Here is a 26367-nt window from a genome sequence, read left to right as displayed (position 1 = left end):
AAGTAAGGGGGTATGTAGTCTCAGAAATATCCATTAATGACCCGACATTATTATTAAAAAATAATATTGCATTTCACATTTTTGCCTGTCACCTTTGCCTGCTTACATCTTTCCCTTCCTTCAAAGATGCAATTCAGATATCATCTCTAAAAAGTTTTCCCTGACATACATTTCTCCCCACATTACACTGTCTTTCCTTCTTCAAATTTCTCATAAAACTTTGTCTGGACAGCTCCTTTACACATCATTCTATTATACCATAGTTATATGTGTATATAGCTTTTGCCTCCTCTCCCCACATCAAATGATCAGATGAGAGGTAGCATGGAAAAGGAGGTAGAAAGCTTTCTTCTAAAGCAGAGACTCCCTGCCTCTAAAATGGACTCTCTGTGGGAGGCTGGGAAAAATCACTTAATTACTCCATGGCAGAGAAACTGTCTACATTTGTACAAGGAGTTTCCAATACCAGTAAAGTCACAGATTCATTATATCATATTAGACACAGTAGGCACTCAAATATCTGATGAATGTGAAAGGAAGATAGTGAGTATTTGCTTGAATGTATAGAGTTTATCATAGTCCAAGCCCACGTAATTGGTAACAGGTATAATTTGAAAACACACACATACACACACACACACACACACAAGTGAGAAGGTTTTTTGACCAAAAAGAGGATTCAGCTTTAAGTTGTTTACAGGACCACAATGATTTTGTATATGTTATATAAATGTTATGTCCATCCCTGAAGTTCTTGTCATTAAACTGAGATTCACTAACATAAATAAGTATGCACACACATTCATACCATCAGATGTCTCCATTACTTTTAGCTGGTTAGACCATTTTCTTATTATTATTGGATCTTATATTCTCAGCATTTGTAATTTAGAAGTTATATTAGTTTTTAGCCTTCTTGAACTATCTAAAAGAAACCAAAAATTTTTTCAGCCTGTAGAAAGGACTGAATTATATTTCACATGAGATCATCTAATCTAATTGCAGTCCCAAATGTAGTGATGCTGAGTAGGAATCAATGACTTATTCCTTGCTCTTTGAATTCTGATCTTTCATTAAAGAATATTTCACATTTTATTTTCTGCTGGGTAGCACTCCACAGTCAGGGGAAATATGAATGAGCTAGTCAGCGGTGTAAGTTTCTGAAACGTTTACTGTGCCTTCATGCCCCGTGGGCTGATGAGCACTTGGATTTCACCAGACTTGTGATGCTCAGTCACTTATGTGATTACAAGCATGTGAGACAAGAGGCTCCCCCTTAAGGGCTTGCTCCTGTGCATGAAGGAGCTCTCCTCCACATGCTCCCATGACTCTGGGTCACCCCGACTGCTGTATCACCAGAGACTGGCTTCAATGTGTGCAATCACCCGGACAATCAGCAGCTTTCAGACATACGTCGTCTTCTTTCCAGGGTAAATGGGCTACTTCGAAAAGCATCTTTTGAAATGGGAATCTGTGTCGATGCAGAGGGATAGCTAGGAATCCAATGACACTTGTGCCAGTGACAGACGCATCTTTCAGCTTTGTCTGTTGCGTGATCTCCCTGAAAGGGCAAGGATGCGAGCTAGTGCGTCTGTCCTCTGATTGCTCACAATCACTGAAGGTGAAAGAAATGTGCTCATTAACTTCTCAGAGGCGCGACTGCAGGTGACAGGTGCAGACTTGTATCCACTTTTGCATGCATGCCAAGCTTAGGTTAGCCTTCAACTCCAGTACAGTCAGCCATTCAAAGAGATGCATCAGGAAATTCCATTAAAATACCACCCAGGAGTCCCTTCCAGTTTTTACAGAAACTGACGTGAAATGCCAAACAGGGATGGTATGAAAAAAGTTTTTGAGTGGTTAATTTTTTTAAATCATAGGAATAATTTCATCCTGCATGTCAAAAAAGGAATTATTCTCATTGTGATAAGCATTTTAGTTCTGCTATCTGATGTCATAAACAATAAGGGTCAAATAATTGACAAACTAACCTGGAATTTTTCAAACATTAAAAAGCTATTTGTTAATTCACATCTGTTTTCCCCCCAAAACTATCTGTGCTGACTGTTAGATTGCCAGAGTCTAATAACTTAAAGCTTGTGGATAAGATATAGAGACAGAGATAGAAAGATACACACACACACACACACACACACACACACACACATAATTATTTTTCATAGATATAATGTGGGGTAATATATGTATATACAATTATATCTATATTCACATAAATATATATAAACATATACACATATACACACATATAAATACACCCATATACCTGTATATATATGAAAACTATAACTCTAAGAAAAACAACTGAGTAAGTGCCATAACCAGTCACTTGTTCTCAGATATCAATATAGAAGCTCCACAGGTAAAGGTTCACATTAAGGTACATTAAGGGGAAAAAATAGTGCTTTCTTTCATCTGAAACAGTCTTGTATAAATCTTTCCAAAAGACTTCTAGGAAAACAGAATTTCTAGAATGTTCCAAGAAATACACAAACAATTTAAAGATTTGGATTTACTAGAATCTTGAATAAAGATACTTTCCCCTGAGAGTCAGAGTTTCTGCATGTCTCCCACTGGTAATATGGAGGAGGAGGAAGAAGAGGAAGAAGAGGAGATAGAAAAGGAAGAAGAAGAAGAGGAGATAGAAGAAGAGAAGATAGAAGGAGAAAAAGAAGAGATAGAAGAAGAGGAAAAAAGAGGAAAAAGAAGAGGAGGAAGGAGAGGAAGAAGGTGAAGAAAGAAAAAGAAAGAAAGAAAGAAAAAAGAAAGAAAGAAAGAAAGAAAGAAAAAAGAAAGAAGAAGAAGAAAAAGAAAGATCTCTTCATCTATCTATGACATAGTAGAACAAAGTCTTAGGAAATTCCTTAAATCCCTAGAAGTTAAGTGACTTGATTCAGGTCAGAGAACTAAAAAAAAAAAAATTATCAGAGGTAAGATCTGGACCCAGGTATCTCCCATGCCTAGTTCATGGCTCTTACCTGCTTCACCATATTTGCCTGTCTACCTTTTCTCAGGGTCTTGAAGAGTAAATTCCATCTTTCACCTAATCCTTGAATGCCGGAGCCCTGTCTATAAGAGAATTTGGGCATGAACCAGCAACGCTCTATTCAAAGATCTCCAGGAAATGGTGCTAAGTTGGTGACTCAGTTTCTATATTCTGCAAAGCTCACCACTTTCTGAAACACCAAGTTACAAACACAGACTTTCACCACATCTTTTTAAATGGAGACCAAAATATACTTGTCATCTAATAGCACTTATTTCTCAATACCAACAAGTCATTAGTTCTTTCTGATTCCTTCCAGTGTTCTTACTTGTGACATCTGTGTTCTACACATGAAGCACAACAAGTCAATAGCCTAGAATAGAAAGCTTTTTCCCAGTCCAGATGACAGCAATGAGAGATGATTTTGCTTGTTTTTAAAATTTTCCTATAGTATTTTTTAGCCTTAGTAAAAACAGAGTCAGAAAGTTAGCAGTTGTTCGATTCCTATAAATGATTTTACCCTTGGCTATTATATTGAAGTAGAAATAAGGATTCATAGAGCAAGGAGAAGCTTTCAAGCCCTTGATGCTAGCAGGTTCATTTCAGAAAGAAAATGATTGTCTATTTTTATATTCTTTAAAGATTACTAGAGAAAGCAATTCCCTAGACTCTCTTGTAGCCAACTTCATATTTTAATAGCCCGTCTTATAGGGACATTTTTCCTTATATCTTTTCTCATTAGTTTTACCATATGCCAAGTTGTATGATTTGGGGGGCTGGCCAATGGGTGGAGATGCTCTACCTGAAGAAAGTTTATTATAGAGACCAAGTGAACTCACATTGGCATTATTTCCATACAGAAATTGATGAGCAAGATGAATCACAATGCTCAAAGCAAGAAAAAAGAGAGATCCTGGAATCTTGTGGGGCCGGAAACAGGATCTGTTTTTTTTTTTTTTTAAAATTTTTTCTTCTAAGTTTGATTCATGCCTTTAAACCACAGAACTTTCTGGACTTACCCCTTCCCCACAGAGATTTTTTACCTCCAAACAAAGAAAGCTATCAGATACTTATTCTTGCTCGATAGAAATGTCCAGTAATTGCTCTTCGCTAAAGAAATGCAAATACCATCAATGCCCTCTAAACGCTGGCATCCTAGTACAAAGGTCAGTTGCAACAGCCTAATCACAGTTCTGATGGCACATTACTGAGCTCACGATTCATGTTAATATAGTTTCGTATCTGAAAAAATAACCTCTGTATTTTATTACATAGGAATTTTTAAAATGTTGCAGGTACTATTGTATGTGCTCTGTAAGTGTTAGAAGTTTTATTTAGAGAATGCATCCTTTTGTGTTTCAAAAGCTAAAAATGATTGAGTTTAGACTATACGGACAAAATATCCTTTAGCTCTTTTTTTATAATTTAAAAGGACCATTTCTTTTTTTATTTATAAAAGAGAAGCTGAAAGCTTGAAATATATCAAAGAGAACATCCAAAGTTAGGGCAATTAAAGTTAAAATGCAAAGGTTGTGAACATAACATGTTATAGAGGAGAGGTGTCAATTCTTGATTCTAAAAAACCTGCCTTTGTCTGTTACAGCTGTATGACACTGGGCAATGCATTTAGCTTCCTTGGATTTTAGTTTGTTCAAATATAAAATGAAAGAGTTGGATTAAAGGATGTCCAAAGCTCCTGCCAGCTCAATAATTGTTCAACAAGTAATGGTATTAATCATCAATATTTCACATGAAGCCAGGATTTGAGTTCCTAAATGTCTGTTGTGATAGACAGGTTCAAAAAGCAGTGATGTGATGTTAGCATTAAAGAGACAATGCCAGCAATGATGGTATTAGCACATGACTGCGTTAGTTTCTCTATCAAAATCTGATACTACCAATCCATGCTCCTCCTCTGATTTATATCTGTAATTTGGGGAATATAGTATAGGTAAAGTCGTCAGGTAGCTGGGATATAGACCAGTGCATTCTAAATATTTTAATCTTTAACTTTTTTCAAATAGAAAAGACTATGTATCTTTTTAACCTATGCTAAACTGAGATCTGGAAGATTCAAAGTTTAGATTTTAAGATACATCGTAACTAATCACTTAGATTACTCAGATTTATTAAACTTTAAACTAAACTTGTTTAAACAAAATTTTAAATTTGTATCTAAGACACAATCAATATTCAGAAATGAGTAAATATTCATTTAAGTCAAAAACTATGTACTAGAAGGATTAAGTAGTTTTGAAGGGAGCTATTTAAAAAGATGGACATTCTTTGGCTAGATTATCAAAATACATGAGTTCTCTTTTTAAGTAATCTTCACTGGGCTCAAATATTTTATTGTTGTTTTCTCCCCCCACAAGTATGCCCCTTTTTATGAATAACTTTAGATATATATACATATCTATATCTATATCTATATACCCACACACATACACACACACACTACCTTATAGCTTCTGGTTGTCAGGAGTATCCTAGATGTGGAACTAAAATGAATTTTTCTTATTCTAAATGGACCCAACTATAAAACAAACCAGTTAACTTACTGGAAGAAAGCATACTGGGGGAAATGTACTCCATAAAGAAAGCTTAAAAACATTTGGAGTGGTAGGAAATTAAGAACTTAGTTGGGTCCAGATCAAATGATGTTCTTGGGTTGCTCAGCCCAGAGCAAAATCTGTACGACACCTATGATAGCATGATGAGAGGAAATACACATGAAGCTATTTTGATCAGTTTGTCTCAAAATGAGGAACAAGAAGAATGCTACACAACCACATGGATACCTAGAAGTACTCATTGTCCAGCAGATACAGATGTAAATGTCTCGTCCTTGATCATATATGAATCTCTTGTGCATTTGAAATTGGCAGTTCAGACTATGGGTTTTTAACCATCACAGTACACTGGACTTGGTACTGACAGAACCAATTGTGAATGACTACAAGGGGCAGCTAGTTATACAGTCCATCATATAGCTTTCTGTGCAAACATGAGAAAACTCATTTGAAAGGTATAACCTCTACAGGGATAGAAAAAACAGCATAACTCTCTGCCCAGGGATTTTCCCTCTAACCACAAAACCCAGAACAATCAGCAACTTCCTTCCACTTCAGTTAAATTATTTAATTTCTCTCCTCTTTCTGCTCCCTTTTCTCCTGAAAGAGCCACAATTTTCTCTCTATTTTTCCCTTTAGGAAAATGAACAGTATTAGAAAGATAAATCCTGACAAAAAACAAAAATAGCAAAAGGTGCCACAAAATATAAAGAAAATTAAAAGAATGCCAACCTTTATTCCACTCTGAACAAGTTTGTGTATGTCCAGAAAAGGTTCCTTGAGAATTTCTCCTTCTGGGGTGAATATCTTCACGTAGCCTTCCTTCTCAAGGATGAAGAGACGATGGGACCCATCTCCACAGTGCAGGGCTCCAATGGGCTGCCTCAACCCACTCACAATTTCCTGGGCACAGAAGCAGCTGTGTTTGTGCTTTCTAGACAAATCAAAGAAAACCAGTCAGTTTTTTTTATTGGGGATGGAGGGAGCAGAGATGTATATCTCACACCTTTTTCAAGACATAGTTTCTGAGGAATCAGTGTTTGGAGAGTGGTGAAAGGCTACTGTGCAGTCACAATATGGCAGGGAAATAGATCTTTTAAAAAGCAAAGCAGTTTTATATCAGAGAGAAGAATAAAGGAGATATTAGCAAAGGTAGCCTAAATGTATTTTAAAAGTTTCTCTAAATTATCAGTTTAATTTTTAGCAAGCTTCACTAACTATTCATAAGCCAAAACTTATTTTTAGAGTATCAGAGAAGATTATCATCATGAAGAAATGATTTGTTAATCATAAATAAATCATACTGAATAGTTCAATAATGAAATACAAATGTAAAGCTATATCAATGAAATATATATGAATCAGAGAGATACCAAGCTTAGAAAACACGATTAGTAACCTAAATATTAAAAAGGCATTTACGTTAATGTAATTTTTAAGAAAGCAAACTAACAGAAGAAAAAAACATCTGGAGGACACAGCTGCTGAGCATAAGCACAGACTGAGTTGATTCACTGTCAAAACCACAAAGATTTGTCAGTTTTTTTTTTTTTAGATTAAGCAGCATTTATCTTTATGAACCTGCTGATCTCGTCCACTTTGTCATATTCTTCCATCTGGTCCAAATAGTTAGATGTTGGGCCTCTCACTTGTTTTCTTGGAAAATCTGGAAAGCACAACCCACCATCTTTTCTTGCGTAGTAAAAGCAAAACTCATCAGCTGATGTTTGAAGGAAACCTTTGAAGTAAATGTAAAAAGAGATCATGAGAAATATTTAGCATCTGAAAGCATTTGAATTTTTATATGTATTCTGAGTAGAAAATAAAACTCCACTTAAATAAAGCTCACAAAATTTTGCATGATAGAGAATGTATTAAGAAAAAGTCACTCACATATGATTTATTGTCCTGTCAGGAATCATAATTTTTTTTTTTTTTGTAGAAATAATGGGAAACTCCTATTTGGGAAGTTCCCTCACCATTTTAATGCAAGTTGCTCAAGAACAATCAAAGGATTTTCCTGAAGCTGGGAGAGGTGACATGACTTGTCCTGGGTTATAGAGTAAGTGTCAGAAGTGGGATGTGAATTCAAGTTATTTTGATCCCCAATCCAGCACTCTATTTATGAATGACAATAAAATTGAAATAAAAATACAAGAGATATTGAAAAGAATCTTATAAATAAGTACTTAATATGAATCTTAGAGTTTCTTTCTGATCTCTTTGAAGGGGAAATGTGAGCTTCTCCAACATGAATTCTTCTTTTGAAGTTGTGCTATATATCCTATTACTTGATAGCTTCTAAAGAGGAAATACAAATTCAAAACCAAGATTTTGGTACATAAAATCTTTCTCAAATTTTAGAGAGTAGAATGTAATCTGATCTGCTCAGTGACGAGTGCTTGGTACAGTTGTAGCCATTGATAAATGAAGAAATTGGACTGATGGACCTCCCCAGTACCTTCCAGTTTTAAATTAATGATCAATAATGAGCAGCAGAGCTACCATTTTCAAGGATGGAAAGGTCCAGTTTCTATTCCAGCGCTTTTTATACTGCAAGTGTCCATTTGGATGAATTTTTAAATTGAATTTCTCCTTCATGTCAACAAGTATTCTGATGCTAGTAGAACTAGGTATAAGAATTATTATTTTATATATAAAAAAATCTAATGATCATCTCAGGATAGTTATTCCCCAAAATAATCTTATATGCTAAGTCAGCCATTCTGTTATTTTGTGCTTGAGGAAAAAAGCAAGAAAAGATAGACACAACATGACCTAGTAACTGTTGAAATGATTAGATGGCAAATCCTTGACACAGCTATCTTCAAAGTCACTTCCAGCTTAAAGAACCTTGCTCTATTTTCAGGTGAAATACATCTGCCTTTTCTACTTAGCATTTAAAGCTTTTTATAACCTGGCCCCTTCGACCTTGTCAATTTTCTTCCAATAACCTTTCATTCACTGCTACCGCTACTCCCTTCCCTCCAATACAGCATTGCATCTCCTTGCTTCCATAATCGCTTCCCCTCCCCCCCAAGTCTCGAATCTCTCACTGCCACCTCTTGATTGCCTGGGTGTTCATCAAGATTCTGGTTCCACCTTCTCTAGAAGGCTTCTCCCAGTCTTTTCAGTTGCTAACGCCTTCCCCTCTGAAATGATCTTTCAGCCATTCTATATATTTCAGATGTATTAAGTTAACTTGCTACCTTCTCCAATAGTGTTAGCACTCTGTAATGATTTTCATGATTATCAAATGTACTATATGACTAAAGAAAACTCTTACTGAGAAGTCTTTATTTTAATCTGTCTTTTTATTCCTTCCTTTATTTTATTTTTATTTCTTCCTTTATTTTAACCTATACTGTTATAAAGACATGCAATAATTGACCATTAAAAAGATCTTTATAGCATGAGAGAGATTTTGACAAAGTTTTCTCTACTTCAGTTAGCAAGGTTTTCTTTTTGGTTTTGAGTGTTCTATTATTCCATAATAAAGGAGGGCCAGGAAGCAGAGGAAAATTATGTTTTAAAATATATTAATTATAAAAACAAAACAAAATTAGACATACCAACTTTGCATTGGCATCTAATTTCAGATTTTGATTGTGACTTTGCAAAATGGCTTGCCAGCATTATTCTACTTACTCACCAGTTTTAGGTGAAAGACTCCTCTTAAGTGGGCTAAACGAAGATGTGCCTTCATGTGAGCAATTTTTAGGGATGCTTTTAGAAGGAAGAAATTGAGCTCAGTCAAGTTGGGCATGCCAATGGAACAAGCATTTTCTATCCCAAATGGATAGTAGCCTTAAAAGTTACTGGGCTTGATTCTCCTGTGATATCAGTCCCCTGAAATCTTAAGTTGTTCTTGGAATTTGAAAAAAAATCTTGCTCTGGGCTGTGTTAGCGGATGTGATAGATGGATCCTCCCCAGTCTCTGAAATGTGCACTCGCTGGTGATTTCCAGCTAGATGACTGTCTTGAAACTGGCATTTGGGAAAAGGGCAAGTGAGAGCAGATGTCTGGGTGGGGGAAGGGAAAAAGTAGGAATGACAGCTGGGGAGGGGGAAAGCAGCTGAGAGGAGGTTAGCTGCTTTGTGAAGGAAGAGAGGGATTAGTAAGTGGGGAGATGACTGAGGGATGAGGCAGATAACTCAGGATGATAGAATCAAACTTTGAAGGGACTTTAAGTCTATCAAGATTGTTTCCCAAAGGTTATTTTACTTCTCTAGGTTTTAAGGGTTAAATATATAAATCAAAAATACCTAAGAGAATTTAAATAATTCTCTTCCAGGAAAAAAAGGGAAGAGTTTGATTTGAAAGTCCCATGCAGACTTTCAGCTCTGTGGTGGGGCTAGGTTTAACATTTGGATGCCCATGCCTGGTTCCTATCATCTTTGAAGTAAATAACTCCAGGTAGAGATATTTTTGTACAAATGTCAAAAATCTTGGACCACTCGCATACTATGAATGCATTTATGATTGAGTGTGTAAGTTATCAGGGCTTTCCATAAAAGACTAATGAGAATTTTTGCTTGAAGTTGATGTAGGCTTACAGAGAGTAATTCAAAGTGTGATTCCTAAGGAAGTTAGGATTTGCTTTTATAAAAATAATCTTGTTTTATAGTCCAGCATTATAGTCTGCAAAAGAAACCATTTTAAGGGGAAAATTAATCAACAATGCTGGTGGCTGGTTCCAATTTATATGGAACTAGCAAGGGACAATCATGAGGAAATGAGAAATAATTTTAAAATGGAAGATCTGAAGATTAATGAGTCTAAATTCATAAAACTTCTTTTCAAGGCTCTGGAGGTACCATGCCTCTTAGACAAATTAAAAAAAAAGTAAAAAAGCAGAATTCTAATACTGAATTACTTCTGGAACTTGAGAAGTCTGATAATGGAAATATGATGATGTCTGAAAGAATGGCATTTTCATAACAAAGAGAAAATTTAGATTTAATTCTCTTTTAATGACTGGATTAATTGTGACTTTTAAAGGACTTGACCTTGTGGTGGACAAGGGTGAATTAAATCTCTTTGGTTGGAAGATCACCCACAGAGAGAAACGGAATTCTTCCAGGGCATCATGCTCTCATTTATGGAAGGGGAAGAAAGAATTTACCAAATGGTACCCTTATGCTTGAAGGAGTAAATGGGAGAGTATTTTTACTGCCAGAGAGTGTTTTGCTCACCCCGGATCAGCATAATAAGATCAGGTCCGCTAATGATGACCATATGCTGATTACTCTTCCAGCTGCATATTTTTAGCCCAGATGTCTTATCAAATGTCCTTGACCTATAACTAATAATACTCCTGAATCATGAATATAGTCCTACTGTATCACAAGGAACTCTGTAAAACTCTGACCTGTAAAATAAATACCATTGTTGGAATCTTGAACTCTAGCCTTTCAACATGGATTCAAGGGAAAACTTGCTTTTCTCATTGCGTGAGCTGCTCTACACTCATGAGGAAGAGGAGACTTATCCACTGATTCAAGTTGCTTTTTGAGTAGAAGAATTACATGGATCTCACCACCAAATTATACATTTGCCAGATAGCTGGAGCAGATTAGAGACAGATGATTGCCATGGACCAGAAGGGAAGCTAACTGCTATCAGACAACCCCATGAGCTTGACCTTACTTAGCACCAGGCTTCAACCAATTGTGCTATCTAACTCTGGGCATGTGATAACATAATGGCTTATAGTGAAAAACACAGTAGGGCAAGTACTAAAAAATATAATGAAAACAGATGAAGCAGACAGGCTATTTCTTTGACAATCTATTTCTTATGAACATCCTCCTATGGGAAAGGCTGTATTCTAGCATTTAATGAAAAATAAGGTATATACCAGCAACCTACTTGTTGTCATTCAAATAAAAAATGTATAGGCATCATGGTATAGTGGAAAGAGGGAAAATTATTTTTAATTAAAGGTTATATCTTGTAATGGGGCAACTGAGTGTCACAGTGGATAGAGTAACTAGTCTAGAGTCAAGAAGACTCATCTTCCTGAATTCAAATCTGGATTCTGACATTTTAAAGCTATGTGACCCTAGGCAGGTCACTTAACCCTGTTTGCCTCAGTTCCTCATTTGGAAAAATGAGCTAGAAAAGGAATAGCAAACTACTCCATTATCTTTGCCAAGATCACGAAGAATGACACATGTGAAAAATGACTGGACAGAAACATATGGTCTGTATTAGAAATTGAGCTAGATTTGTGGTCAGAGGACTTAGGCTATATGACTTACTATTTGTGTGGCCCCAAGCAAGTCTCTAATCTCTCAGAACCTCAGTTTCCTCATCAAGAAAAGGGAGAGGTTGGACCATGTAAACGGAGGTGTTCCATCTATCACGAGCAGTCTGAGCCTAGGATGGAGGTTTGAATATGGCTCTGCAGCTTAGCGTTTGATAGCTACTCTGGACCTCAACTTCCTTATCTATGACATAAAGGGGTTGTACCAAATAACTTCTAAGTTTTCCCAAAGCTGAAAGTCCTATGACTTATTTGTTTTTCCATCAGGCTAATTTTTTCTAATTTTAAAAACTGTTCTTTGGATGCAGATAAGGTATGCTTAGATCTTGGCTACATAACTTACTCGCTGTGTGTTCTTGGACAAAAAACACTTCTTTGGTCCTCAGTCTCCTCATCTGCAAGATAAGGGTGTTGGTATCAATGACCTATAAGGTCTCTTCTAGCCAATTTACTACTTGGGAATAATTTGGGAAATGATGATCTTTGTCCACTGTTGCTTTCCTGTTTTTCTTCTTGAAAGTGAGAATAGTTCTTCAATCTTTCTACTTGATTGCCCAAACTCTCTGCTTGATAATGTCCTTCTTGATATGAAGCTACTTCTATAAGCCTCTGAAAGGGCAACCATGGCACTATATATAATCAGTTTTTCCTTTTTTCTGCAATAAATTCTACTGTATTTAAAGAAGGGAAAAGATGAGCATTGAGAAGAAGAATCAAGTAAATTCCAACTGCTAGGATGAAACTGATTATCCCACTAATAAAATGGAAAACTCTGTGTACTGGCTTTCTCATGAACAACTCTAGTTATGTGGTTTATAATTTTTTGATACTTCATTTTTTCTTTAAAAATTGGATTTTTCCTTTTATATGCATATGTTTTCTTTCTTTTTCTATTGTCTGAATATCCTTCCTTTCTTTGGCAATTATAGGTAACATAGAATAGCAGACATGGAGATAGCTAAAGAGGAAAGACATCTAGTGGCTGTGTGACCCTGGGCAAACCACTTAACCCCTCAGTGTCCACCACAGCCCTCTTAGATGGAACAACTGCTGATCTGTTTTTTTTTGGATAGAGTTTCCTCATTGGGAGCTCTCTCTACCAATAAAATAACAGATCTAGACTGTATTATCATCACTCTCCCTCCCCTAAAAATTTCAGCAAATTCCCTCTCAAACACATTCTTTGGGTTAATTTCCTCCTAATTTTATTGACTTAGAATATCTAGCCTTTAATGCTTCTGAATGGTATATTGTGATTTTTTCATCATTCAAATGATGAATTGGCTTTACTAAGAGATGCAAACAGAATATGGTGCAGGTCTAATTTCCTAATGAATAATGAAAAAACAACATTTATTTCCTTATAATTATGATCTGTGTGACCCTGGGCAACTTAGTTCACCTCTCAGAGTCTCACTTTCCTCATCTGTAAGACAAGAGGGCTAGACTCAATAGTCCCTAAGGTCCTTTCAAACTTTAAATCTATTATTCTATGAATTTAGAGTAGCAAATGTTTTCTTCTTTCCATTAGAGAAGAAAAAACTAATCATGAAATAGACTTGAGGGGGAGGACATTATAGATTCCCTTTTGGTATTTGTTTCTTTCTTTTTTTTTTTTTAAAGAAGTTTATGAATATATTTGGACATAGCCAGTGTGGGGATTTGTTTTGCTTGACTATGCATATTCATTGTAAAGAATTTGATTTTCTTTTGTTTTTAAAATAGGGAAAGGGATGCAAGAGGGAAAGAAAATAAATGATTATTAATTTAAATATAAAATTAAAAAAAGATTAAGAAGTCATTGATTCCAATAATCTCTGTGATTTGGGGAACAGGCATGGGGGCAGGGGATGGAGTATTATCCAGCACTTTATACTTTGAAGGAATCTTAATCCACGGGCCAAAGCTCAGGCTGTCCAACAAATCAATTAGCCAAGTTGGGGATAATTAATGCAACATCTTTTTGTTATTACAGTCCACTTTGAGAATACGTATTTAGAATGATTATTAGCATCTGATTGATGTAGGAAAGGCGCCCATTGGAGTTGGTGCTAAAGCATGCAGGCTGCTCTGTCCAGCACTAAAGTTATGCTTTCATCTGGTTATCTTTCAAGGCAACCTGGGTGGTCACAAAAAGCACTTGACATCTTGATGCACTTCAGCGGTTTTACATATACACAAACTTTGTAGAAAAATAAATTTGTCATTCGTCACCACATATGTTGATCTGGGGAGCGAGAGTCCTGCAGTTAGGGCTCCTGTGCTGTTGCTCACTCTTTCTCCAAAGAGATTTCCTTTGGGAAGTTAAAATCATTCCCAACATACAACAGAAAGAAACCTCCTCTTCTCCCCAAAGGCATCACTGCCTTACTTTTCCATCCCACTTTTGGACTCAAAGATATAAATGTTAAGCAAGATTCTGAGTTTATATACTACTTTTAACCTATACCAGAAAAAAAGCAAATCTCCATCACTTCCAACTTGGACCAAGCATTTCTGATATCTAATCTGTTACTTTTTCTCAGCAGGCAGTCTTGGCAATTATGACCTAGTCTGCTGTGCTTTGGGGAATGTGATAAGGAGCAAGAAACAGCTGGCTTAAGAGAGCCTTAGAAACATCTCTGCAGTTTATAAAGACAATAATAATATTTTCATATTTGAATGAGTTTAGAGACATGTTAAACCCACACCAAAGGGAATGAACAACTCTATTCAAAATGTTTTCTCAAGTCAGTAAGAGTATTACAATCCTTCCCTTCCCATCCCTTTCCCTGATCCCAAAACAAAAGCACCCAAACCCTAAGTATTTGAAAGCCTTTTTTTTTTTTTTTTTTTTTTTTTTTTTTTAAAGAACAGAGTGTATCCTAATTATTTAAAAGTTCTCCTCTAATCTCTCTCACACAATTCTGGAGTTTTAAAGATAAATCTTTTAGTCTTATAAATAGTGGCTCATTTTCTGTGATTTTATCTAATTGGGGGCAAAATGTCCCCCAATAGATATTACTCCATCTTCAGAGATGATGTCCATTCTATCAACTCTAGCAAAATGGAATGCTGACATTTTCAAGGAGGACTTTATCAATGCTTTACAAGTCAGGTTGTGTATAGTAATTGCCTCAGGCTTAATGAGATCATAGCATCATGGATGTGGAGTTGAAAAAGGACCTTAGCAGTTATGTGGCCCAATCCCCTCATTTTGTACATGAGGCTCAAAGAAATAAAGTGACTTGGGTGAGGTCATAGGAATAATGAGAGGCAGACAACTGAAATTCTGAGATTCGAAGTACTTAATGATCCAGCAGCAGAGACTAACTACATACTTTTCCCCTTTGGTATTCAATATCAAAATATCCAATTTTCCACTTCCTCCCTTCTTCATTAAAGATTGCTTCTGATCATAATATATTGAGGAGCACTTAGTCTTGTTCAAAAATAAGATTTAAATTTTCTGGCCACTTTCAATTGGCTGTTGGCATATGTGCACCTTGTTCTGTCTTTCAAAAAAAAAAAAAAACACAACAGAAGATAGCTTTTTATTTTTTTTTAGCTTTTGTATTTTTTTTTAATGGCAGCTTCAGTTTCCCATTTTTTCCCATTTTATTTGTCATACTGAAATTAGTGAACAATCCTTCAGCTTGGCAAAGGGAGAAAGTGTCTTGGAAGCAGATTATGAGAAAGACAGTTTGTCTGGCATTAAAAATTTGCCATGCATAATCCAAAGTAACTAACAAGCTGACCCTCTGAACAGCATGGCAGAAAATACTCAGAAGTTTGAATAAGGTCAGTTCGTTATTTGGATGACTAAAAAGCATAATCACAATACACCGTTAAAATCGTGATGCCCTAAAATAAACACATGAAGGAGAAAACACATCTTTTGAAAGGTGAGAGAAATCTTACGCAAGCAAAAGCATGCACTGCAATGCAGACATCTGATTTCAATATTCTGCAGTTGCTTTTACCTGGAATGTGGCCTCTACACGTGTAATAGAATTCTTTGCAATAGTCTTCGCACAGCAAGGGCAAGGCTAGATCTCTTTCAGAGGCTTCCCCTCTCTCAGGTGAATGGAATAGATTCTGAGAATGTGGTGAGCAGTGGGCACATCTGATCTCCTCCAGGAGTTTCATACACTCTGTGTTGTTGGTAACAGAAAATATCTGCAAGCCAGAAACCAGAAACAAATACATCATCTCTTTCTCGTTTTCCAGGAAAAGCTGCTTTGTAACAACAAGAGGAGAAAAGTATTCTCAGTCAGGCAGAAGTTATTTATCGGGACCAAGGTTATCATGAGAAGTAACATAGTATGAAGAATAGAAAACTCAACTGGGAATCAGAAAAAGTTGGGTTCAAATCTCACCTTTAAGTGTACAATGTCTGACCATAAGGAAGTCGCTCAAATGCTTTGTGACTCAGTATCTTCATTTGTCAAAATGGGATAACACCCACAGAATCTACCTCCCAGGGTAGTTGCTGAGGCTTCAATGAGATGGTGTATATTCAATGCTGTATAAACTTTACAGCCCTAGGTAAGTGCTAATTATTATCCCAACATAGAAAACCTGGATATCTAGTTTGTTTGAAGGATTAGGAGATGACCTGAAATGCTCATGCATACCAATAAAAAATAGTACATTTGTCTATGGCTTGCTCCTCCATTTGTGAAACTTTAGGGATTAATTTGAACGTCTTCATACTCTGTTACTGTAACTGAGTACAAATGTAACTATCAATTTAAAGAATACCCAGCCCTATCTCCTACATAAATTTTAAGTTTGATATTGATTTTTCTCCTGAAGTTCTCATAAAAATTAATAATTGTAGATCATTTGAATGCCCAATTGATTTTTTTCTTGTAAGATCATTTATGTATATCCTGTAGCAGTTAACATTTACCTGTTCCTATTATACAGTATTTTACAATTCATTAAATTCTTTTGCATTCATTACTTCATTTGATTCATATGTTATACTAGGATAAAGAGGGGGGGAAAAAGCTTACCAATAAGAGAAAAGGTGACAACAACCCTTCTCATTCCCATGGGAATAATATCTTAATCTATTAAGTAAATTTTAATTGATCACTGTATCTTAACCTGGAAAAAAATTTTCACATTTTCATCAGAACTATGACATACATAAGAAAATAAACATATAACTGGATTATAAAGTTATAGACTACATTATGTAATGAATTTCACTGGAAAAAAATGGCATATATTTTTTCATTCAATATTTTCTTCCTTTCTTCCCAGTGAGAAATATTTTTTATTTTTTGTTAAATATTGGGGAATCACCTAATGAACAAAGTAGGGAGTCTATAACCAATATTAAGTCATTATTTTGAGTTGATACTATATGTCTCATTTATGTTTTTAACAAATGCAGATCATGATATAACCACAAAAGAAATATCTGAAATGTCAAGGAGGACAGCACCATTGAAACTAAAGCATTCATATCATCATTTAAAAGTGATTTAAAATCAAATGATTAAAAGGAACTTATTTCAAAAGTTCTATCAATGTACTAAAGAATCTATACATATTTCTTTGCCTTATTTGTAGAAGAAAATGTGGATTGTTTTTGTGATTAAGTCCACATTTCTATATAAATAGGAATACTTTTAATCATAATGTTTTTTGAAACCAATTTTTAAAAAGTTTTTTTTGAGGGAGAGAAATCAATTACCAACTTACTCTATTTTTTAGTTTGTAAGTAGATGTTCTGATTTGAATAAATCAAGATGCTCCTTTTAAAAAACAACAATGTTCTAGTTTATCTGAGAATTTGCATTTAAAAGAGCAAAGAATATTAATTGTTTAGATAGCTGAATATAAGGATGTGCTGAAAAGTTGAAATTCCAAGAGAAATTATCCCACTTGGGAGAAAAATGAAATAAAATTCATAATTTATTGTAAATATTTGATTGAGATTAAGTGTATAGATGACCATGACACATTTGAAATATAAAATTCCAATAAAAATAATCACATTGGAGGGGAAAGAAACAAAATTTATGATTTATTATCTAGAAAAAGTTGATTAGCCCAAATCATTTTTGATTTTTGCTCACTTTACTTACATGACAAGTGGTTAAGTGGTTAAGATTTTTAAAAAAGAAACATATACAAGACACTTAGAATTTGCATTCCAAGAATTTTTAGAATGTCTTCAATTGTGCATGCTTTGCCAGACACCACCAGATCTATGCAATATTCTATTTTTCCATCTCTGTAGCCTATTCAATGTAGATCGCTGCAGCAAAGCATGAAGAGAAATAGCATTAAAAGAAATCAAAGCTACCTATTTGGCTTTGTGGAAAATGGGTGTTTAATTACATCTGATTTCATGTAGTCTACGCATACTTCCATTTTTAATAACTGAAATAAAACCCTGCCAGCTGCCATCCAGGGGGAGATTGATTTTAGTGCTTGAAGAATTTGGTCCTTTACAATTTTTGGAATGTGCCTTGGCCACAAAATAACCCATCAAAAGATTAAGGAGCAGGATTCAATAAATTATCTGAAATCAAGTACAATATTACTCTTTTTTAAGTTTCATGCTGTTCCAACACAGCAGGATGCTAGCATTTTGCTCTGTGTGAGGTCCGCAGTATCTATCTGAAGATAGATAGAGCCATCATTCTAGCTTAGGTTTCAATGAACCAGTGGTCTTACTGAAGTCAATTAAACTGACTTAGCCCAAAGCTGAAACGCTGTTTTAGACAGATCAGTATGGGTGTGAGCAGGGTATTTTGTCTTCTTTAATAGCATAGACACAAATGCACATACATGCACACATCTTTCTCTGAGCTCGACAATGCCATAGATCTTAACAAGAAAAGGAAACTAATTTCCTTTCCTGACTTGAAAAAGAAAAAGTTCTATCCAAAGTCATCAGATGATAGTGGCCTAACTTGGACTTTGGAAAACATGTAAAACTTGGAAACATTATTATAGCATGCCTAGTAATGATTATACTTGCTGCTGACTAATTTATAACATCTGGAAGGTCATCCTTTAATCTCCAGCCACATGAAAGTAAAGCTCATTGAAGAAAAGGTAAGCAAAATACTGGAATCTACACAGAAAAGTGTGGCCTACCACAAAAGCTTATCAACAAATAGTAAAAATCAGTGACAGAGACCTTCTGTATTTCTTTCTTTAGCCAGCAGCAAAGAAAGTTAAGCAGCACCCACAGGAGCCTGATGAATTGACAAAATTGGGGATAAAGCATGACAGCGTATTAAGATGTTGTTTTAAAAATCCCTGAGTGTACCCGAATTTATTTCTAAAAATCATATGTCTGCAAGGTTGTTCAGCTGTTGGGTTAGACACATGTTTCTTCTGGACCCTAGTGCTGGATTATGTCATTAGAGAGTTCAGTTTCAATTTTAGGCTAATATGTAAATAGATCATTGTATTAAGGCAGCTGTTAAAGGGAGCCCAGGATGAGTTATTTGTTTAGTTAGATGTGTCCAACAATAGCCTTTGTTCCTGAAAGAGCCAGAGCAAACACATGGTTGTAAAAGGGCACACTTGAAAACAATTACTTTTCACCCATTCCTTGACAGCCTTGGCTGTGAAGCCACCCAAGGTAGCGGAGACATACATTTTCTCTCTCTCTCTCTCTCTCTCTCTCTCTCTCTCTCTCTCTCTCTCTCTCTCTCTCTCACACACACACACACACACACACACACATTGAAAGGGGGTATTCTATGTCAATTTACCTACAAGTTAAGCTTTTGAGATGGTTGGAGTTGCTGTTGCATTTGAATATGGTAAATGGAATATTCTGAAGGTTGTAATGAAGTTAAAGAGCTTTGTTAAAAAGTAAAGTTATGACAGTATCACTTCTCTTATTGTGGAGTGGCTTACTGTTGAGGTTTTGAAAAAATATATACATGTTATCAGAATGCCTTGATATATTGATATTAATATAAAACATTTTAGAACAAAAATGATACTTAAGAGAAGCAACTGAGCATGCTCACTAACTTTAATATTCTGGTCTCTTGTAAATGTGTGACTGCTTACTGTCATGACAGAGTAGGAAGATTTTGAAAAATGTTTTTCTTAATTTCCTTTCTGTTTTTGCAAAGATCTTCAGGCACCTTCATGCTAAACTTTAAAGACACCTTTCTAATGGCTATAATGTGCATTATTTAAAATGGCTTAGCCATATTTATGATAAACTAATGAGCCTTAGAATAAACAGCAAGGTTTAATGGGTAGATAACATGGTTTTAAAATATCATTCAAACTTTAGGACAAATATGTCGAAAATAAATAAGAACATCTTTACAGAGTAGATAACTCCTTATTCCTTATTTTGAAAGTGGTTTGAGAACAGTGGGTTTATAGACTATTTGTAATGGGAACAAATATCAGGACCCACAGAATAAACTTCAACACATAAACCCACTTTTAAAATGAGGAGGGGAATAAAAATGGAAAGAGAAGAATTCTGATTTTGCCAGTTTTTTGCTACCTGTGTGACCTTGAGCAAGAAGCTGCCATTCTTCCTAGCTTCCATTTCCTCATCTGCACAGAGCCAAATGGACTAGATGATCTTTTAAGGGTCTCTTCCAGCTTTATCTAAATCTATGATCCTTTGAGTAAGTAAAGGAAGCATAGATAAATGGCAAACCCATCTCAAGCAAGGAAATAATTTTTATAACATGATTAAGTCATAAGGGATACAGTACTGCCCTCCACCCTTTTGCCAAATTCAGTCAAGTACATGCCCCTATTCCTCAAAGACTTCAGAGATACATGAGTTTTTCCAATTCTTGGTCCCCTGATATTGTCCATGGCAAGGAGGGTGACTTAAAGATGCATTTCCAGACTTTCCTTTGAATTTCTTGGCTTTTTTTTTGGGGGGGGGAGGAGGTCCCCTTTCAGGACTATTAATATTATCAGAATGTAATTACTTTGTCATCTAATTCTATTAGAATCAGAGAGCTTAATGCTACTTTCTGAGTAGGAGAAAGGAATATATATATCCTGCTTAGAATCTCAGACTCCTGCATATGGTAAGAATAAAGAGAGAGAGGCTGTAGCTGAAAACCTGTAGAAGACAGTTCTCACTCATCTGGGAATAGAGGGACTAGGACAAATGCTCCCTCAAAAGCCATGAACATTTGGACAGAGCTGGGGACTGAAGGAGAATGATGTTCTCTAGTTTCACCCATTAGTGAACCAACTAACAACACAATGGTGTTGTTGTTATTCTTTTGCCATAAGCAACAGGGCTCTGTGTGTGGGCAGCAGTTTAGTAGGGAGGAGGATAAGTCGACCCCTTTTTGTCCTATTGATTTTTTCCTATTTGCATGACTTGAGCAAATTAAATGATGCAATATGGCTTTTTGTTACAAAACAAAGTGAGAGATACCACCCAGACACATATGTTGATTCGTAAGAGCTGTTTACATGAGAATAGAGTGAAATCTACCGTGAACTAAGCATAAAAATTAGATTCAGCCGGGGTATTTTTTTTTATTATGCTTGGGCCAGCAAGACTGAAACACAAGTTTTCCAAGAGTCTCGCAGACCTTGACAACTGCAGTGTTGTAACAGAGGAATTCTTAATTAAACCTAAAATGGAAAGGGGTGGGGGCGGTAAGACACCTGATTGTTTATTTCACGTGCGGAGATTGTTAATGACGTGATCCCGGCACTTTCCCCCTAGGGTGTAGAGTAAATTCCCCCACATAACTGCAGCGCACGCCAAGAAATATATTTTTTTTAAACCGAGTTGAAATGAGCATTTCTCGAAATGAGTCTATAAAACGATTATACTATGGATATTATATATTGACACCAGTGGAATGAAATGACCAGTCTTGAAAAGTTTCCAGTAACTAGCAAAAGATCTCGCTTTATAAGTAACCGCGATCCGGAGCCTGGATTTACAATGACATGTGGGGGTGGGGTGGGGAGCGCGGCCGCGCTAATGAATCTTTTCCCCATTTTGTGTGTGGAATGTGACAGCGAAAATCTTTCCCTGGTTTTCAAAGCTCTCGAGCTTGGTTTGATTCGAAGTACAAGACTCCCCTCTTGGACTGGACTGGAGATCATAAACCACCCAGATTTCTACATCCTCTCTTCTAGTCCAACCTTTCCCTAAAGCAAGCACGTGGAGAAAACGGCACAAGCCTTTTCTATCCCCAGAAAAATAAACCGGAAACCACAGTCACCTTAATTTACAGTTTTCACCGAAGCCAGTGCCTGGTTTAATACGAAACACACGCTTCATCTCTATACTTTGCAAGTGTTCACATACGCGAGGATGAGAGACTCGCAGGAAGTCAAACTTTTCTGAGCCAGAAGGTGATCTAGCAAAGCACCGTGCACAGAGGCTTAGGGAACTTGGGGGTCGATTTCGGCATCCCAGAATCCATGCAAAATAATCATTCGAGTTTTAATAGAGGGGGGGAAAGGTAATTCAGATAAGCCTCGCAGCTTTAAACCTTCACAGGGAACCCCGGGGCTGCCAGACCCCTTTCATCATCTTACTGCCTATTTGCCAAAGTTTGCACCCATGCGAATGACGGTTGCCTACCTTGGACTCCATGTGCAGCAGAGACTGACTGTCAATCCTGGAACAGCAGGAGAGCCGAGGGTAGAAGGCACCGCAGACAGCTTCTGCCCCGCTTAGGGAGTCCAACTGGGACATCATCCTCCTGTCCCTCCTTTTCAGACGCTTGGGTGGATTCCCATTCAGACACCTTCTCCTCCGCGCACCAGTCCCTTCGTTCCTTTCTCCAAACTTAGCATCCCCTTCGAAGAAGCCCAGAGCCACCGCTACCAGCAGCAACTTAAAGGACAACATCTTCAGCATCATCTGCCCAGCAGCAGCAGCAGCAGGAGGAGGAGGAGGAGGAGATTGAGACGTGCGTGGAGGAGAAAAAGGATGGCTCTCCTCACTGCCCTGCCACACAGCCCCCGGAGGAGGAGATGGGGGGACGGGGGCTGCAAGGATGGCAAAAAGGCCAAGGGAGGCAGCGGGGAGGAGGCCCCCGAGCAACTTTGTAGCAAGTTTAGAAAAGCGCCGAGAGAGAGGGTCCAACGTCCTAGGGGAGCCCGGGGACTGAGGATGGGTTTAATTTCTGCCAGGGACGCTCTCCGTGGTGGCAGTGCCAGTGTCAAATGAGTTAGGGGGCTTCGGGTGCAGGCTGGAAGTGGGGGGAAGAGCAGGAGCAGAAAGAGCAGGAGGAGGCGGCGGGGGCAGCGGCGGGGGCAGCGGCGCCAGTTCACTTGTTGTCCATGTAACGGGAGTCGCGGAGGTGATACTGGAGGAGCAGCAGCAGCAGCAGCAGCAGCAGCAGCAGCAACAGCAGCAGCAGCAGCAGCAGCGACGGCCCCGGAGGCAGCAGCAGCAGCGGCGGAGGCGGAGGCAGCGCTGGGATCTAGAAGATGCTGCGATCTCCTCTGCCCGCGGCTGCAGCTCCTCACACCGGCTCTCATGTTTCGCTCCCTCTTTTCTTCTTCTTTTTAACTAGCGCGCGGGGAGGTGCTGCCACCGCGCGCCCCTTGACGTCACCACTGCTGCTCCCGCGCCCCCGCCCCGGGGCAAGAGAAGGGGAGGGGAAAGTGCTCCGAGCGGGGCGGGGTGGAGAGATGTGTGCGAGGGGAGCGGGGGGGCGGGGCGGTGGGAGGGCGCGTGCCCGCCAGAAGGGCTCGCTCCTGCAGAGGTGACCGCCGCGGCCGCGGCTGTAGCGCGGTGGAAGGGTCGGAGCGGCCGGAGAGGGGCCCGGGGCTGCCCGATGCTCTCCTGCTCTCATGAATGCGGAGGAGTCCATGTGCATAAATGCATGGAGTCTGCTGGACTTTGGAGCTTTTACAAGCAAGAGTTCCCTTCTCCCAGCAGCCACTCGTGTGTTTGTGGTTCGGGGAGGGCTCCTCTCTTTTCTCTAACCTCCCGGGGGAGGGGACCGCAGTCGTGCACCTCACGGTGCCACCCTGGAACCTGCTCGGGTTTGGAGAGGCGCGGGCTTTGCAGGATGCTGCAGCTGCTGCAGATGCTCCGTCTCCTGCTCCTTCGGGCAAAATCTCGAGCTCCCCGGAGAAATTAAGTGAAAGTGACCCGAGAGGGATTATAAGGCGGGGGCCCGGGGCAGGAAGGGGAGAAGAGCTGTGCATTTCTTAGTTGCCTTCCCACCTTGCCTCTGGATACCTGGTGCAAAGCTGTCCTGAGCGAGTTGGGAGAGGCCGGAGAGGAATGGGATGGGGCCCGGGGGGTCGGGAGCAGGAAGAAACTAAAGAGTCTCGTAGGGGTCGGAGAGACAGAAAGGAGGTCAAGAGTCTGTTCGCTCAGCCTGTCATCCTTGGCGAGTTGAACTCGTGGCTGATTCCCAAACTCCGGATAACTTATCTAGTCATTTTCAAAGGTGCTCTTTCCAGGTTTCGGTGTTTGATAGTTTTGTTTTCCTAAAGAAAGTGAGAGGTCCAAGTTTTGGCACACTTCCTCTGTCTCTGTGTGTGTCTCTCTGCCTGTCTTTTTTCTCTTTGTCTCTCTATCTCCGTGTTTCTGTCTCCCTGTGTGTCTCACCCTGTCTCTGTCTCTTTTCTCTTTCCCTTCCCCCACTCTACTCCCATGCTCCACGCTGAGAACTTTTGAAGTGGTTTGGACTTTTCCCCTAGGAGGAGCATACACCTGCCAAAAATGGAACCTTTAAAAATCTACCTAGTCCATGCAAAGTAGTCCCTAGCCCTTTGATGTTCTGGATGTAGGAAAGAGGAATCTATTCACATAGCTGTGTTTAATGGAAGGACATCCACATGCACTGTTTGTAGAAATAACTTAACCTTGTGGACGGAATGGCTAGTCTTGCTTGAGTCTCAGGGGATTACTCCTTTGCTCCAAATGGTAAAGGAAGGTCTGGAAAATTGGAGCGCTGTAAAGCAGACCTGGCACAGCTTAGCGACAGAACATTTCACTGGCACCCAGGCATATTGCCCAGGACAAAACTTAGTGCATCAAAACACCCTTAGAACCCCAAAGGGTAAAGTTTAACAAAACAGAAGGCAAGAATTGTCCCCAAGATTCTGTGGCACAAAACTGGCAACCCTGAGTCACTCTATTTGACTTCTGAAAGGTGAATCTTTAGTGGCAATTTGCTTACTTGTTTGAATACATTCTTTATAGCTAACTGGATTTATATTTCAAATTGGAATAATAAAATGTCACATCACTTCCAGACTTAAAGAAAAGTGTTATCAGAAGAAAGAGCATTGGATTGGGAGTTACAAGATGGGAAATCCATCAATCATACCCATGTTTGCTAGGTGCTTACCATGTGGTTAGATAGACAATGTGCAAAGTAATGGGAATACAAAGATTAATATATTGTGTCTCCAGAAACTTACATTCCAATGAGAGAGACAACGTAAAGTAATGAGTACATACAAAACACTTTCAGAGTGGATAAGCAGACAAAGACAAGGCTCTAGAAGGTGGAGGGAACCAGGAAGCCCATTTTTCAGGGGATGGCATTTGAGCTGAGTTTTGAAGGCAGCCAGAGATTCTAAGAGGGGATATGAGCAGGGGGAGCATTGAAGGCTTGGGGCCTAGACAACATAAAGGACAGATTAGATGGAATTTGATGTTCAATTAAATTGGAAAAGCTTTCACTCTGGCTCCAACACTTACTATTTGTGTAATCTTGGACAATTTCTTGTACCTCTATCAGCTTCAGTTTCTTCATTTGTAAAATATGCTATTTAAATTAGCACCAGCTTAAGGTTCCATCCAACTTTAAATACCATATATTAAAAAACCAAATTAGAAAGTTCAATGGGAGTTTCCTTCTCTTGACTAAGTAGAAAAATTCTTATGTTAACAAATAATATTAAAATTAGTTTTAAAGGAAATTTGCAAGATGTTGGTATGCATAAGAAATAGGCGAAATTTCTTTTAGTGGTTCTCCTATTTTTTCATTGGTAGTCTTTCACTTTATTTTATTCTTTTTATGATCATAAACTCAACAAATATCAACATGAACATTTCTTCATACAAAAATAAAACCTTAAAAGAACATTGCATATGGAAACATGAACCTCTGTTTGCAATATGTATGTATGTATATATATATATATATATATATATATACATATATATATATTTAACATGGTAGTTTCACCATTGTCCTGCTTGTCCGTATTCCTTTTTGTATTTATGTCTGATCTCTAATGTGTATTTTTTTTTAAAGATTCACTTCCTTTCTCCTCACACTTTTTTCACTTTTTGGTATCACTATGTTCCAATTCTTCTTCACCCAAATCTTACATTTAAAAAAGCCTTTTAAAAATAAGAAATATAAACATGCAAATATGCATAGACATGCAAAACAACCTATATACTGCCCATCTTTGAAAATGAGCATCTTATTCTGCATTTACAATCCATCACCTCTGTTAGAAAATGAGAATCATCATGATTCATTATCAGTTTTCTGGAGTTATTAGTCATTATATTGATCATAGTTCTTTCACAGTTGTTTTCTTTTACAGCATTTTAT

At 37.8% G+C, this 26367-nt stretch overlaps 1 protein-coding gene across 3 annotated transcripts in view; it reads right to left on the bottom strand.

The window, feature by feature from the left end:
• Nucleotides 1–23365, bottom strand: part of HHIP (hedgehog interacting protein) — a 127622-nt gene extending 104257 nt beyond the window's left edge. For 2 of the 3 annotated variants that reach the window (XM_023505956.2, XM_023505957.2), the window contains exons 1-4: nucleotides 22410–23364; nucleotides 15808–16003; nucleotides 7159–7315; nucleotides 6310–6511 (exon numbers count right to left, since the gene is read on the bottom strand). In XM_023505956.2, the coding sequence (XP_023361724.1) occupies nucleotides 6310–6511; nucleotides 7159–7315; nucleotides 15808–16003; nucleotides 22410–22691 (837 nt within the window). In that variant the 5' untranslated portion in view covers nucleotides 22692–23364. Of the gene's footprint in view, nucleotides 1–6309; nucleotides 6512–7158; nucleotides 7316–15807; nucleotides 16004–22409 lie in introns of all 3 variants that reach the window. The other variant, XM_003773168.4, reaches the window with a different exon arrangement.
• Nucleotides 23366–26367: the final 3002 nt, after the last annotated feature.

Source organism: Sarcophilus harrisii, chromosome 6 (assembly GCF_902635505.1).
Source record: "Sarcophilus harrisii chromosome 6, mSarHar1.11, whole genome shotgun sequence".
Classification (NCBI taxonomy): domain Eukaryota; kingdom Metazoa; phylum Chordata; class Mammalia; order Dasyuromorphia; family Dasyuridae; genus Sarcophilus; species Sarcophilus harrisii.
Note: the sequence above shows the minus strand (reverse complement) of the source record. Positions and strands in the feature narration are given on the sequence as shown.